At 44.5% G+C, this 15,802-nt stretch overlaps 2 protein-coding genes across 3 annotated transcripts; both read left to right on the top strand.

Annotated features, from left to right (window-relative positions):
- The first annotated feature begins 40 nt into the window (after window positions 1-40).
- LOC138204441 (ATP-dependent zinc metalloprotease YME1L1-like) lies at window positions 41-7,327 on the top strand. Of its 2 annotated transcripts, none has more exons than XM_069159711.1 (18): window positions 41-126; window positions 1,180-1,299; window positions 1,585-1,753; window positions 1,881-1,982; window positions 2,073-2,182; window positions 2,332-2,482; window positions 2,573-2,656; window positions 3,175-3,348; window positions 3,446-3,598; window positions 3,692-3,824; window positions 3,916-3,978; window positions 4,520-4,632; window positions 4,861-5,016; window positions 5,183-5,334; window positions 5,414-5,540; window positions 5,778-5,851; window positions 6,199-6,285; window positions 6,393-7,327. In XM_069159711.1, exons 1-18 carry the CDS (start codon window positions 91-93, stop codon window positions 6,531-6,533), a joined length of 2,145 nt encoding a protein of 714 aa, XP_069015812.1. In that variant the 5' UTR covers window positions 41-90; the 3' UTR covers window positions 6,534-7,327. The 2 variants fall into 2 exon arrangements, with proteins under 2 accessions (XP_069015812.1, XP_069015811.1); XM_069159710.1 differs by having other exon boundaries at window positions 2,573-2,680.
- Window positions 7,328-8,318: 991 nt separating this feature from the next.
- pks1 (polyketide synthase 1) lies at window positions 8,319-15,492 on the top strand. Its single transcript, XM_069159708.1, has 6 exons — window positions 8,319-8,376; window positions 8,468-8,621; window positions 8,737-8,897; window positions 8,999-9,202; window positions 9,714-9,895; window positions 9,997-15,492. The coding sequence occupies exons 1-6, from the start codon at window positions 8,319-8,321 to the stop codon at window positions 15,490-15,492; spliced, it is 6,255 nt and encodes a 2,084-aa protein (XP_069015809.1).
- The last annotated feature ends 310 nt before the right edge of the window (window positions 15,493-15,802 follow it).

The following is a 15,802-nucleotide window of genomic DNA, read 5'->3' as shown; positions in this document are numbered from 1 at the left end:
GTTCGTTTATATTATACACATATAGAGGGCTGGTCCTCACACATCGACCCTCCTTCATCTCCATTTTATATCGTCTTCTTTCGGCAAAACATGTTTTCGCTGTCAACGTCGTTTCAGCCTCAGCAGGTAAGCAGCTTCTTCTCGGCTAACTGACGTGTGTTTGCTCCTCCACCCTCCTCCTCCTCCACCCTCCTCCTGACTACGTATCGATCTTATTAGTTATAAAGTTTAACTGTTGTAGGAGTCGTACCAATAAGTATTTTTCTCTCTCTCTCTCGGGTCAATGAGCTCGAGCTAATGTTAGCATCAACGTCCGATGGCTCTCGAAAAAAATCAGCCCGTGGTGACGTCACGCTCTCGTAGTAAATTACCTCGCGGGATTTTAGGTTTTTTGTTTTTGTTTGTTGGACTTTTACTATTCAATATGTGGTTGGGTTTAAAGTCAATTTAAAAAAAAAATAAAAAAAGGTGCTTATTTAATCTGCAAAGAGCCGGGGTTACGCAACCTCTCCCCTCCACCCCTCCCTCACATCCTCCTCTCCATCTGACGTATGGTGGACGCCACACTGTCCTCTTTGTTATTTCCAAGCAGAGTCTCCCAACTCTTGACGTAACTGTCCGGGGGAGCTTGTCTGGAAGAGTCCCATAACATCCAGCAGAACGGAAATCCTCTGAAACAATAATAACTTATCTGTTATGTACACATCATAAATAAAGAGCAACGAGTTATACACTATTTTGATAATTGGTTAATTGTTTTGGGTCTTTTTTTTTTTTTTTTTTGCTTTTGTTGAGGCTGGTGTGTTTTTGTTGGGTGTCTATTACTGGAAAAACTACTTGCTCGATTTTCATGAAACTTGGTGGAAAGGTGTAACGTGGGACACGATATAAGCCATTCAATTTTTGAGGGTGTAGGAATCAATCATGGGGTGGATTTACTCCTTTTTTTTTGTCGCTTTTATTAACATTGCAAGATGGGAGGCATTTTTTTTTTTTTTTTTTTAGCCAACTAGATTCCATGTTTATCGACTGTCTTACGCAGGGTCAAGACAAAACAAGACATTTCAAGCTCCATCTTGTTCTGGTTTTTTTTTTGGAAACAGATTAATCGATAGCAAAATAAAGTATTTGCAGCCCTGTGTCGAAGGACTGTTTCTTTACCCTCCTCGTGTCTCCCAGATGATCGTGCCTCTCAGCCAGCTCATCAATGCCCTCCACTCGCTGAAGAACTCCGCCACAGCTTCAGTCCAGACGCTTCACAAAGACTTCCCTCCAGAGCACAGTTCATTTCTAAAAGAGGTGAGATGGATGCATGTAATACTTCAGTGACGGCATGACGGATGCAGTGCTGAAAAAGAAAAGGTTACATTGGTTCTGCAGCCAATAACATCATGGAATTACTTTGACATACATTTTTTTAAAGTGACACAGATCATTTGTTTAAATGCGTTCAGCAGAAGCTCGACGTGTCACCTAGAGTTCTTATTAAGGGCTCTAAAAAGCCACATTCCCACCCGCCGGTCATCCTCGTGATTGTCTTGAAGTGGAGATAACCGACTGTCGCTGTCCTTTTGAAAACCACAGCCCAGCGTGAGTCTGAGGGATCTGGGCCTGTCGGAGGTCCGGGTGAGTCAGCTGAACGAGCTGGTCAGCAGGTTGCTGCCTGAACCGCATCCAGAAGAACCTCCCGCCGTCCCCTCGATATGGAGGACGACTCACGTTTCTGCGGACAGCTTCTTCCACAACAAGCACGGTGAGCTGCTCGCCCGTGGCCGGCCGGGACAATCTTGTTGCTATGGAACTGTGTATTGCTATTCGTGCACATGTTATGCATGAAAAACAGACCTTGAGTTTTTATTTTCACACAATTGGTCTCGCAGGGTTTGCGCACAGAAGGTCGGGGGTTTTCAGCTCGCCGTTATTCAACAGACAACACCGCAGCCCCCTTAAAGAAGTTTGCTCAGAGCTACAGTTTTTGCCCGGTAAGACGCTGACCTTGCAAATCTACGATGACCAGCGTGTGAAACTTCGTTGTTATATTTCGTATTTGTTTAACGTGTATCTCCTCCTAGTTTGGGTCCAGATTCGGGGTTTTAAGACTCTGAAATCAAAGACCAGACGGAGGGAGTCCGGTTACGACGGCCCGGTGGAGTCGGAGGGCTACACGCCAGCTTTCATGAAGGTACACGTTACTGTTGAGGCCGTGTGACGGGTGTATCTGTTGCAGTACCTGTGTGTACATACAGTTGCTGGTTATTGGAAAACAAATGTTTTTTTTTTTTTTGCTGTTGTATAAAGCTATAAAGTATAAGGCTTTGTTTTCGCTCACAGGGGCTGCTGTTGAGGGAAAAGGGGCCGGAGGCTCATTCGCTCGACCAAGTGACAAAACAGAGGAACCTTCCAGAAAACCAGCAGGAGGCTTTCAAGACGGGCTTCACCGAGGGGTTCATGAGGTCCCAGGCCTTCACTCAGCGAACACAAGGCACGCATGGAGAGACGCACCCGCAGTTTTATCTCGAGTTGCACCGAATCTCACGGCTAACTCGGTCTCTGCTCTGTTTTCTGTGGACAGACTCGCTGAGGAGAACCAGGTTGGTCCTGCTGGTCCTCCTCCTCCTCGGTATCTACGGCCTGTCCAGAACCCCGTTTCTCTCGGGTAAAGGCTCCTTTTCTGACGCTGGTTTGTTTCAGTTTTCATTCTCTCCCTAAGCTTGCAAGTCAAATCGCAACCCTACATGCACACTGTAATTAAAACAGAACTTTGTTGCGTTCCCGAGGGGTGTTGAATTACAATCAGCGTTTCAATTTTCAACTCTCATATTTCTCGTACTATGTTTTTGTTCGACAAGTATCTCGCAGTATAATTTACAAGCAACGGCGTGTCTGCTAAAGTGTGCATGTAGAGTTTTTTTCTGACTTTTCTAGTGCATACTGCAGTGTACTAATATCATATCTATACCAGTTGTTTATATTTTCATAACTGTGCTATATGAGTACCTGGAAGCAATAAATACAAAATTTAAAAAAAAAAAGCAGCATAAATGTTGTTTTTCAGAATCACATATGTGCCTCAGACAGTAAAGCACATCGTAACCAGCAGCTATGTCGTTACGAGCCACTGTAGAGAAACACCGTACCGAACAGACTGTTTCTTTTGGTGGGGGGGTTTTGCAGTGAGGTTCCGCACCACGTCCGGCCTCGACTCGGCAGTCGACCCCGTCCAGATGAAGAACGTGACGTTCGATCACGTCAAAGGAGTCGAGGAGGCGAAGAACGAGCTGCAAGAAGTCGTCGACTTTCTCAAGAACCCGCAGAAGTTTACCGTGCTGGGCGGAAAGCTGCCTAAAGGTTGCCGTTTCATTTCCTGCGTTTGTTTTCACTGTCAGTGGAAGAAATACCGATCACGTCATTTATTCGAATTAGCTTCCTCCTCTTGTTTTCTCAGGGATCCTTCTCGTCGGCCCACCGGGAACAGGAAAGACTCTGTTGGCGCGCGCCGTGGCCGGAGAGGCCGACGTCCCTTTCTACTACGCCTCCGGCTCCGAGTTCGACGAGATGTTTGTGGGCGTCGGCGCGAGCCGAATCCGGAACCTTTTCAGTGAGTCTGCCGGATGGGAGGAGAAAATGGGATTTTCAAAGATGACTCCAAAAAGCAACTACAAGCTCTTCTTCTTTTCTTTTGTTTTCGCAGAGGAGGCGAAAGCGAACGCTCCCTGTGTGATCTTCATCGACGAGTTGGACAGCGTGGGCGGGAAGAGGATCGAGTCTCCGATGCATCCTTACTCGAGACAAACCATCAACCAGCTGCTGGCCGAGATGGACGGGTCCGTTTTTATCTGAACTGAACAGTGTGAATTCAATAACGCTGTGGAGAACTTCCACTAACAACCATCGATGTTTTTGTTTCTTTTACAGATTTAAACCAAATGAAGGGGTCATCGTTATTGGTGCTACAAACTTTGCTGAAGCTTTGGATAAGTAAGTTTAGATTTCAGATGAATTCCCTTTCTTTTTTTTTCTTTTTTTTTTTTTTTTTAAATATGCTTTAATTAGCATATTTAAGTTGCTGAATAAGCAGCTCCATGTGCGGAAGGATATCGGCTGGTCCGACAGGGAGCTCACTCTCCGGCCTTTTACTTCCAGCTCTTCGTAGCATGATTCCTCTCACAGATCCTCCAGCTGTTTCATTCCCGTTTCTATTTTACGGTCTCGGCTACAGCGACGGGAGTTTAGTGTGAATAATCATTTTAATTCATCCAGACATTTGGACCTTTTTTTTAAAAATTTTATTTTAAAAATCGACATTCAATTCAAATTAACAACTTTATTTTGAGCACTTAATTACCGGTGTTGGTCTTTGTGCAGCTTCTGAAGAGGAACCTTCATTTTATAGACATTTGTAAGGGACGTATATTTAGATGTGACATTTCTTTTTTTTTTTTTTGAAGTAATTTAAGTGAGCTGAAGTGTATATGATCTTAACAGGACTTTTCATTTCTGCTGCATTGTTATTTTTCAGCGCTCTGGTGCGGCCAGGGAGGTTTGACATGCAGGTGACGGTGCCTCGCCCGGATGTGAAAGGACGCACGGAAATTCTCAACTGGTACCTCTCCAAGATCAAAGTAGACTCCAGTAAGTCTCGGTGTAAAATACCCATGAATATTTAAGATATTTTAAACTAATATTTTGTTGTTTCTACGTTTGTTTGTTTTTTCATTTGCATCTTCGGAAACAATTTGAAATTCCAGAACTGACAAGAAGCATTCAAGGACTCAGAGAAGATCTTTGTTTGCCGTTTCTGTTAATGACTCCCTTGTCTGTGATTGCCTTTGTGAAGACGCTCTGTTCGCTCTTCTGCAGGCATCGACGCGGAGATTATCGCCCGGGGCACCGTGGGCTTCTCGGGGGCCGAGCTGGAGAACCTGGTGAACCAGTCGGCCCTGAAGGCGGCGGTGGACGGGAAAGAGATGGTCACAATGAAGGACCTGGAGTTCGCTAAGGACAAGATCCTCATGGGTGAGTACACACACACACACACACACACACACACACACACAGCGCTTTCGACGTGCTCTGCAGCCCTCACCACACGTCACATGAGACGGATTACACACACACACACACACTTCATTTAAGCACCATTTAATCCTCTCGTTCTTTCTTTTTTTTTTTTGTGCCCCAGGTCCTGAGAGGCGGAGCATTGTGATAGACAAGAAGAATAAGACCATCACCGCGTACCACGAGTCCGGCCACGCCATCGTTGCCTATTACACCAAAGATGCAATGCCCATCAATAAGGCCACCATCATGCCAAGAGGGCCGACTCTCGGACATGTGAGCTTTTTTTTTTTTTTTTTTTTTTTTTTTTTGTAACCAGGTCCTAAAACTAATCTGCCTCGTCTCTGTCCTCCAGGTGTCCATGCTCCCGGAGAACGACCGCTGGAGCGAGACGCGCGCCCAGCTGCTGGCTCAGATGGACGTCAGTATGGGCGGCCGAGTCGCGGAGGAGCTCATCTTCGGCGACGACTTCATCACCACGGGTGCGAGATTTTGATTTTGTCGGATGCTTTGTGAGCTGTCAGTACTGAGGTGTTGTTCGCACCGGGCACCCTTCTTCAAGATAAAATGCTTGAGCTGTGAATGTATGACGGTAGTATTTAAAAGTTTGATCATCCAGAACATCCTGTAGGTTTCATTGCTATAATACTTTTTTTTTTTTTAATCGTTGTGATGAACTTGTCTTAGTTTCAATCTCTTCCTGCTGTTGTGTGTTTTAGGAGCCTCCAGCGACTTTGATGGTGCGACCAAAATAGCAAAAATGATGGTGACCAGGTTCGGCATGAGTGAAAAGGTAAAAATAATTTAAATCTTTACTGCAGATCATTGGGGGTTTTTTTTTGTTTTTTTTTACTCATGAATGTCCTTTGCTTCTCGCTTGAGGTTGTTTAAACTAAAAACAAATTCTGCAGTAGCTGATTTCTTGCACTCAGATTTATTATTTATAAATATTACAGCCCACAGAGATAAAAAACCTCAAGTTCTCTAAAATAACTGCGACGCTCAAGACCACAAAAAGCTCTTCTCTAAACCAGAGTTACGGTTTAAATCACCCCCTCTCTGTTTGTAATGCTGAGCAGTGATGATACACGAGGTTTTTTTTTTTTTTTTAATTCAACCTGGGGATGTGTTTCGTCGCAGCTCGGTGTCATGACCTACAGTGACATTTCCAAGCAGAGCCCCGAGACACAAGCAGCCATCGAACGGGAAGTCCGGGTTTTACTGAAGGTGAGCTTTTCCCCATTACGGCACAGTACGCTCGATTCCCAGCTGGATAATAACGGATGCTTTGTAGGTTATTCTTCGGATTCATCTCTCTTTCTCTTTCCGTCCAGGACTCGTACGAACGAGCTAAAAACATCCTGAAGACGTACAGCAATGAGCACAAGAACCTCGCCGACGCCCTGCTGACGTATGAAACTTTGGATGCCAAAGAGATCAAGCTGGTGCTGGAGGGCAAATCGCTGGACCACTAGATACCTCGGGTTTTTAGACTCTCGAAATCAAATGTACATATGATGCTGTGTGCAATCCAGCCTGGGCCTTTTGTGAGGCCTCAAATTTCATTTTGTTTGTGTCCCTCTCGGTGTCAAAAGTAAAGACGACACCGAAATGATTTTGTTTTCCCCATCATATATACATTTTTAGCGTTTCAGCTTTCATTTGACATTTCCTTTAGAGAGAACTGTCGGTTTCACGGTGATTTAAAAAAAATAATAAATTCACAGTGTAATTGGAGGAAAATAAACAAGTTTGTGTACTTTAAGTTCGCACACTGTTCTTTTTTTTTATTATTTTAAGGGCTCCTTGTCCTGTAATTTCATCGCAAAAGACCTCTGTAGTAGTTTTATACATCAGGGTCGTATTTGGCTTCATATGGATTCGACACAGATTATGATTTGCCTCGCGTATTTGTACAGACCGGCAAACACCATAGGACCTTAAAGTTCCTAGAATGTACCACCTTGGCTCTAGCAAGGTACAGGTGATCCCGCTGTTTATTGATGAACTCCTCCAGAGTTTTTCCTCTGAGGATCTGTTTTTGTTTGTTCTTATTTATTTAAGTGCCCAAAGGTGTGTCTTTTCTTTTCTCTTTTTTTTTTTCCTTCCTGAAAGTAGCGTTATAGGTCCTCATGTCATAATCTTGACTAACTGAAAAATGAGGAGTTGTGTACATACAGTAAGCGTATAAAACGATTGGGTTGGGGCTTCTGTTCCTTCCTTTAGACTAAGGCCTTCTTGAAGCTCAAATAAAGATTACTCGTAAGAATCTGTCTCGTTCATGTCATGCACAGCACACGATTTAAATAACACTGACTTCCATGATTGTTTGACATTGCAACAAGCTGTAAACACGGCACCATAAATACGTGGTAGAATGCGTTAGTGGTTGCATATTTATACATCCAGCAGATTAAGGAAACATTTGCTTTAATTTAAAGTTTTATTTCTGGCCAGCAAACCATTCTTCATAATTTAGGCTCTTGGGCAGCTGTGTTTACCGTTAAATGCTCCAATGTGTTCTCTAGCTGATTTTGTCAGCCTATTGTTTGGTGTCAGGGAGGTAGCATTGAGTTTATTTGAGCTACTATTTCTCAGTTACCTGGTGCAGCTGAAAACAAGGTTAATGAGAGTAAAATCTAAACTGTAATACAAAAAACAAGGAGCTGAAAGACACTAAAAGGGGCTAAATAGCTGAGGAGAACCACAGGGCACTGCGAGGGGCACTTTTAACATCAGAAAAGTTATATTTCAAAAACATTCATTGCAGCAGCTTTAATATTGTTGACATTAGTTATTAGCTGCGGTCAATACTCACTGATTCATAAGCATGTCTGCATTTGGTGTTCTTTATCACATCAAAAAACAGATTAATGTGGTTGTAGTCACTAATTTAGGAACATCTATGTAATAAAAACTCTTATTTTTGATTTATTTTTTTTAGATGGATTCTTAGCATGCTGTGTTCTTTTGTTCATTTGCAAACGAGAACAAAAGCTTATTTACTTCTGCCTTTGAAGGATCTTAACCTACAATTAGAGTATTTAGTTCCAGATGAAGCTGAGGTGCAACAAGCCAGGACATTGTCCCCTTGTTTCTTTTCTTTGACCTGGCACATCTATAAAGAGTTGTGCGAGTACAGCAGCATCAGTTCTGACAGCAACCAGAGCTGAACAACAAGCTTCACTATGGAAAGGCTCAAAATTTCACTGTTTGACTAAAGCATCCAGAGCAGCTTCATCGTCCTCTCAAAAGCAGCAATGGAGGACGCAGAGGATGGCGTAGCTGTTATCGGGATTGCGTGCAATTTCCCTGGAGGTATACGACTTCATCTTTAAAACACTTTTGCAGGTAATTTCTGAGTAATCCTTCTGACAAATCAGAGTTATTGGGGTCTGTTTCATTTCAGGGGAGGGTTTGGACAATTTCTGGAGGGTTCTGTTGGAGGGAAAGAGCTGTGTCGGAGATATTCCAGCAGAGAGGTTCGACACCACGTTTTGGTACGACGCTGATGATAGCAAATCAGGAAAGACGCAGACAACCAAAGCAGCTCTTATAGAAGGGTAAGCATTATATCAGATGTAAATGTTATTTTCTTCTCTTGAGAGATGTTTGAATTTTGGTAGATCTATTTTATATATATATATATATATATATATATATATATATATATTCCAGGATTAATGAGTTTGATTACAAGTGTTTCGGCATTACTGAGGTGGAGGCTGATTTCATGGACCCGCAGCAGAAACTCCTCCTGCAGTGCACATACAGGGCGTTAGAAGATGCAGGAGTGTCTATGGAAAGCATCAGTGGAAGCAGAACTGGCGTGTACATAGGTACTCCTATCACTATGATCTATATATAAAATCCCAAGAATAATTTCATGATCCTCCTATTGTGGTTTACCCCGACTTGATTGTGATTGTGGTGCTTTCAGGTCTTATGAACAGGGATTATGAAATGCTCAGAAATGATAATCCCAACACAATAACTCACTACAATGGCACTGGGACGGCCATGAGTGTTGCTGCCAACAGGATTTCATTCGTCTTCAATCTCACGGGCCCTTCGTTTGCCATTGACAGTGCCTGTTCCTCATCCTTGGTGGCTCTACATGTAGCCTGCCAGGCTATAAAGCAAGGTAATTAGTTATATTTACCTTAAAGAAAGTTAAAGGTCCCCTCCAGACATGTACTAAGACATAAAGAAATACTCTTTTTTTTTTTTACTTCTCAAAACTACATTTACTTCTTCACCCTCATAAAATATTCCAAAACCTATGAGTATGCAAAAATTGTTTATTTCAGAAGTTTTACTGCTGTACACAACATGTATTTAATTGTCAAGTCCATTCTCAGTGAGGGTGCACCCTTAAGGCTTCACGTTTTCACAACACATTTGTGTAAATTGAATATCGGGCCAAGATCAGCTTTCAAACCATTTGTGATGTCACAAATCATGCTTGTAGGCCCGCCCCTTAAAATCTGATTTTCAGTGAGCTCGGACAAGCTCCAGTTTTAAACTCTCTGAGCACAATATGTACGTTCAAACGCTCAATTGTAGGAACAAATACACGTTTTTGGCTGGAGGGGGACTCTAATTATTGCATGATTCTTAAAAATGGCTTCTCTCTCGGTTTCCCTTTCAACTAGGAGACTGTGAGTTGGCGCTTTGTGGAGGAGTTAACTGTATAATAGAGCCAAGAGTATTTGTTGCTCTCAGCAAGGCAAAGATGCTCTCACCTGAAGGAACCAGCAAACCTTTCTCCACCAGAGCAGATGGCTATGGCAGAGGAGAGGGCTGTGGTGTACTACTACTGAAACCTCTTAAAAATGTAGGTGGATGATTATTTTCTTTACAGTCATTTCATGTCAAATAATCATACATAGTGGAGATGCTAACTAGCCGGCTAATGGTGTGACTTTCTGTACAAAGGCCATAAAAGACTGCAACAAAATATGGGGTGTCATCAGCAAAACAGCGGTCAACCAAGATGGCCACTCGGTCTCTCCAATCACCAAACCCTCCATGGTTCAACAAGAGGAGCTGCTGCGAAGAATGTACTCCGAGTGTGACATCGCAAATGTGCAGTACATCGAGGCACATGGGACTGGAACCCCAGTTGGAGATCCCAGAGAGGCGGGAAGCATCTCGAACGTCATTGCTAAAGCCAGACCTGCTGGTTCAGAGATCTTGCAGATTGGATCTCTGAAGGGCAACATCGGACACACTGAATCTGCAGCTGGAGTGGCCGGACTCATTAAGGTACTCCTGATGATGAAGCATGCGACCATTGTTCCTTCGGTCTTCTACTCCGAAGACAGTTCCAGTGTTGACGTGAAGGCCCTGAATCTAAATATTCCGACTAAAGCTAAAAGATGGGAGGCAAACGGGTCACTGGGAAGGGTAGCTGGAATCAACAGCTTTGGGTTTGGGGGCACAAATGCACATGTGATTTTAAGAGATTACAACCACAGCACGGTTACCAAACAGATACCGAAAAGGTGTCCACAACTCTTTGTAATATCTGCAGCCTCTGAGAAATCACTGATCCTGTCCATCAAAGACACCCACCAAAGACTTTGCAGCGATCAAACGGTTGACCTCCAGGCACTGTCATACACCTCAGCGTGTGGAAGGAGTCATTACAAACACAAATACAGGAAGGCATTCTTAACATCCTCCCTCTCAGATTTAAAACACCAGCTATCATCTGCACTGAAGACGGAGGTTGAGTCGATAAGGTCCGACCTCCAGGTGGTCTTTGTGTTTTGCGGAAACGGGGTTGCCTATAAGGGGATGTGCAAGCAGCTGATGAGAGACTTTTCTGTTTTCAGAGATAAGGTTAGGGAAGTTGAGAATCTCTTCCAGGTTCATAAAACCATCAGCATCAGTAGATGGCTTGCTGGCAAGTATGATGACGTTGATTTCAGCAGGCCAAATGTTGTCCAGCCTCTTCTGTTTGCGATTCAGATTGCCATTGCCGCTCTCCTGAAGCGCTGCGGCGTCAAAGCCGACGCCATGCTCGGACACTCTGTCGGCGAGGTCGCCGCCGCTCACTGCTCAGGCCTCTTGTCCCTTGAGGATGCCGTGAAAGTGTTGTACCACCGCAGTACTCTCCAGAGCAAAGTCACGGGGGGGAAAATGATCGTGGTCGGCAATGTGGACGTAGAAAAGGTATTACCAATTCTTCCAACCTTCTCTGGGAAAATTTGTGTAGCTGCTTTCAACAGCCCTCAGTCGTGCACTCTGTCAGGAGATGCAGATGCTGTAGACATCCTCCATGAAAGGCTGAATATCATGTTTGCAGGTAAGAATCTCTTCCTTCATGTCTTAGATGTTCCCGCAGCATATCACAGCCACTCTATGGATCCGGTACTTGATGACATTGAGAGAAGCATAGGCCGTTTGGATGTCAACAACTTGGAGTGCCAACTTTTTTCAACAGTGACGGGAGACGAGTGTTCAGATGGGGTTTTCGGAACTGGCACATACTGGGCAAAGAACATCCGAGAGCCTGTTTTATTCGAACAAACCCTACGTGCCGTTATGAAAGGCAAGCAGTCCACGAAAAATGTAGTCTTTGTGGAGATTGGACCTCGTAGGGCTCTCCAAAGGAACATATGTGAGACTCTAGGAAATGACACCGTAGTTCTTTCCTCTGTCCACCCAGAGAAAGATTGTGACACCATCCTGTCGACAGTGGCAAAACTATTTGAACTTGGCATTAATGTTGACTGGCGTCAGCTCTACAGGGGTTGCGAGACGTTGCCCGCAGCTCTTCCAGTCTATCAGTTTGACAACCCAAAGAAAGATGTGAATTTTGAAGCATTGAGAGAAGGCGACGAGTCCTCTGCTTTTTCCCCCCACGTGCTCATGTCCCAAATAAAGCAGGGCAACAAAGAGCTCCTGTGCAACCTCTCACTGGAGACGGCACCATATCTTTGGGAGCATAAAAACAACAGCGTTTCCATCGTGCCGGGTGCGTTTTATGTTGAACTAGCTTATGCCTCGGTGATGGCAAGCCTGACGCCGAAGAAACCCGTTTCTCTGCTCCAACTCGGTGTTAGATTTGAGAGCGTGTTTACACTCCACTCACACCATCATCAGTTGAAAGTGACACTGGAGCATGCAGAGAACGAGGCTTCCTTTAAAATACATTCTTCTGTCGCAACACACGCCTCCGGCACATACAGGTGCACAGATGGCCAACCATTGTTGGAGGAATCAACCGTTTGTCTTGACACGATCTTCCAAAGGTGCAAATTGTTTTTTACGAGAAAGGAGATTTATTCCATTCTTTCTCAAGCAGGGTTTGAGTATGGCCCTCTTTTCAAACAGCTGGGCGATGTGCATTTTGGGAATGAGTTCAAGGAAGCTGTGACAGCAGTTCAAGTCCCTGGTGAACTTCTGAAATATCTTCATGACTATTTCATTCACCCTGTGCTGCTGGACTGTTTTCTGCAAATGACTGCTGTGGTAGCGATGGGTCAGCTCACAGCCAAGCAGGGATTCCCTTCAGGTATCGCAAGTATAGCTATATCGGGACCACTGCAGGAGGAAATGGTCATGTACATGCGAGTAACTGAAGAGACTCCAGACTTCCTCGATGTATGTGGTTGCTTTTCCACCACAGACGGTAACGTGTTGGTGGAACTTAAGGGAGTGAGGATTTCATTTTTGAGCCGCTGCACAAATCTTTCTCAGTCGCTGTTCTTCCACAATGAAATAGCTGCGATTGCAAACGAGAGAGATTTGCAAAATTGCAAAATAAAAGGAATAGTTTTTGAAGATAAACTTGGCATTGCGAAAGGACTCAGGCCATATATCCACCCAGAGTCAATCATTGTGGAGAGCGAAGAAAATCCGAAGGCGGCTCACGTTCGAAATGTAGTTTTTCAGTCACTAAACAGCGATGTGGATTTGGAAAATGTTCTCTTCATTTGGGGTGTAGAGGACGTGAGTCACCTGTCATCCGAGAAGATGCTAAACTATCTGGTGACGTGCTGCGAGATATTTTGCCAGATTGTTTTAGCCGCGAAGGAGAGCAGACGCTCTTGCACTGTCCGCGTCGTAACGTACAGATCAACAGACGTGACTGTGGACCACGTCAGTGCCGGTTTTGTTCTGTCTGGTTTGACGAGGGCTTGTGCAGCAGAGGTGGCGGGTCTTTCTTTTCAGCTGATTGACCTCGCTTCTGTGACCAATGACGACATTCAAACACTGGCTCATGTGATCGACACCAGCAAACAGCAAGAGGTCAGGATCGGTAAAGGGCAGTCATCGGCAACAAGAATTGCACAGACTCCATTGGCGGACAAAGCTTCCTGTGAAGGTGATATGCACTCCACGCATCCGAGAGACTTTGTCCTACAGACTGCTGATCCATACAGAATGGCTGACTTGTCTGCTATCCCTGCTAACGCGAATGGAAATCCTGTCCAAGAGAAGTCAGTTGAAGTTCTGCTAACCAATATATGCATGCATTCTTCGGATTACTTCCCCGTCACCGCCTCACATTTGGTCTTTGGCAAGACAATTTACTGGAACAAGCATACATCACAGAATCATAAACTTCTGGCTTTAGATTTTAGCGGCATTGTCACAGCAGTTGGGAAAGATGTTAGTAATCTAAGAGTTGGAGATCATGTAGCTTCATGTTATCCAGTTGCTGCCACCGCAAAGATTGTGATTCCTGAAGCAGCGTGCTACAGCGCAAAGAGACTCCTATTTCTGAAAGAGACTCCATGTGTGTCTTATTTCATACTGGCATGGGAGATCCTGCAGAGGATGCTGACGAAAGTGAAAAAGCAGCACAGAAAGTTGTCTATCATTTCCTCAAACCCGGCCTCCGCTCTGATGAAAGTTTTGGCTCTCACAGCGTGCAGGTCACGCTGGAACGTTTCCTCTCGGACACGCGTCAGAACAGCACCTTCGCATTATGATGAAAGTCATGCAATCGTTTTTCTGCCGCCGTTCGATCCCTCTTGGCAGCAGGTGTGCGACAGTGGAGGCCTCGAGAAACACGTTATTTTTGTGTGCAGCAGTCACATGTTACCCTCAGTCCCAGCTAGCATGTTTGCATTGAAGAGTGAACACGTGCACGTACTTAAGCTTGATGTGGCTAATGTACTCCAGAGAGCTAATCTACAAGCACAAAACAGGAACATCTTCGACTGGCTGTTGACATTGGGCTTTGATGCATTATCTCTACGTCTAGGAAGAGAGCTGTACACGTTCACCAGCACTAGAGAGACTCAGTCCAATGCAAATTCTGAGTCCTATTTTACAGTGAAGACAGTGCGACAAGTTGTTTTAGACAGAGGAGAATTGGATCGTCCAGTATCGGGTATCCCATTGCTTACAGAGCCTAGACAGCTCTTCAAACGAAGCTGTGTTTATATCGTAACCGGAGGGCTCTCTGGTTTGGGACTTGAGACGGTCAAGTTTATTGCCCATAATGGTGGAGGTTGTATTGCAACGCTGTCAAGAAGTATTCCCTCTGAAAAAATACAGTTTGAAATCGATCTTCTTCAGAAAAGATTCGGCGTCGCGATCATAAACCTCCAATGTGACGTGTCTGTATCGATGCAGCTCGTGGATGCCATCTCAAAAATTGGACAAAGGTTCCCTTCTTGTCCTATCAGAGGTGTGTTTCACAGCGCTGCAGTGTTGCACGATGCACTGATTGAATCCCTTGATGAGTCTCTCTTCAGAAAAGTGCTGCAGCCCAAAGTCAGCGGTGCGCTGAATCTTCACTATGCAACGCTTCACAACAAACTCGATTTCTTTGTGTGCTACTCTTCCATCTCATCATTCATAGGCAACGCCTCGCAGTGTAACTATGCTGCGGCCAACTCTTTCCTCGACACGTTCTGTCATTATCGGAGAAATCTCGGGCTCGCTGGACAGACAATCAACTGGGGTCCTTTGAACCTCGGCCTGCTGCTCAACAAAGAGCATTTCCAAAAGTTCTTGGAGGCAAAAGGGATGATGGTAATGGATGTGTGTGAGGTTCACGAGACACTAAAACTGTGCCTCTTGATGAACCGACCCCAGCAAGTGATATGCAAATTCAACTTAAAAAACCTAAACATTCATGTGCTTTCACAGAACGCGTCTCTCAGAGAGCGACTGTCAGGTCTAGTTGAAATGGAGCTCGAAGATGATGCACGTAATGAACCCAAAGCTCAGCACATGTCCTCTACACATGAGAACATGAGGACTATTGTCAGTGACATAATAAATGTAAGTGTCAATGAGCTGGACGATGACTCCGCTCTTTGTGCTCTGGGGATGGACTCGATGTTAGCCATGACTCTGCAGAACAAGATTTTCCAGGAGACGGGAGTCAATGTTCCTCTGGTTAAAATACTGGATCCCAGCAGCACACTGGCCAACCTGGTAACTCTTGTATTGAACAGTGGATAGTTTCCTGTCATACATGCATTGTACTTCTTCGTGATTTTTAATGTAATGTGTATTCATGTTGCAGACAAGTTCAAAGCAGCTGCAGTTAATCATTTAATTTTATTATTATGAATGAATCCTCTGAAATGACAATCCGCACAATTAATGTGTTCTACTTGTTTGTGTAGCCAAAACCTGATATGTATTGTGCCTCTTTGCCATAGAATCCCACTGCTGCTATGTATTGTCTCATGGGTCGAGTGTAATGTTGGTTAGAGTCTGCACATCTCCCCTTTGTGGCCCAAAGATGCCCAGTGAGTGACTCATAATG

The sequence above is a fragment of the Embiotoca jacksoni genome, unplaced genomic scaffold, assembly GCF_022577435.1.
Source record: "Embiotoca jacksoni isolate LCO1_2020_lvr unplaced genomic scaffold, fEmbJac1.0.p SCAF_25, whole genome shotgun sequence".
Lineage (NCBI taxonomy): Eukaryota > Metazoa > Chordata > Actinopteri > Embiotocidae > Embiotoca > Embiotoca jacksoni.
The sequence above is the reverse complement of the archived record's forward strand: the minus strand, read 5'-3'. Positions and strand labels throughout refer to the sequence as shown.

Coding starts and splice junctions, on each gene's coding strand:
- pks1 (XM_069159708.1), top strand. CDS start 8,319: ATGGAGGACGCAGAGGATGGCGTAGCTGTTATCGGGATTGCGTGCAAT. Junction 8,377..8,467: donor TGCGTGCAATTTCCCTGGAG/GTATACGACTTC, acceptor GTTTCATTTCAG/GGGAGGGTTTGGACAATTTC. Junction 9,203..9,713: donor CTGCCAGGCTATAAAGCAAG/GTAATTAGTTAT, acceptor CCTTTCAACTAG/GAGACTGTGAGTTGGCGCTT.
- LOC138204441 (XM_069159710.1), top strand. CDS start 91: ATGTTTTCGCTGTCAACGTCGTTTCAGCCTCAGCAG. Junction 5,335..5,413: donor GAGGGCCGACTCTCGGACAT/GTGAGCTTTTTT, acceptor TCTGTCCTCCAG/GTGTCCATGCTCCCGGAGAA. Junction 5,852..6,198: donor GGTTCGGCATGAGTGAAAAG/GTAAAAATAATT, acceptor GTTTCGTCGCAG/CTCGGTGTCATGACCTACAG.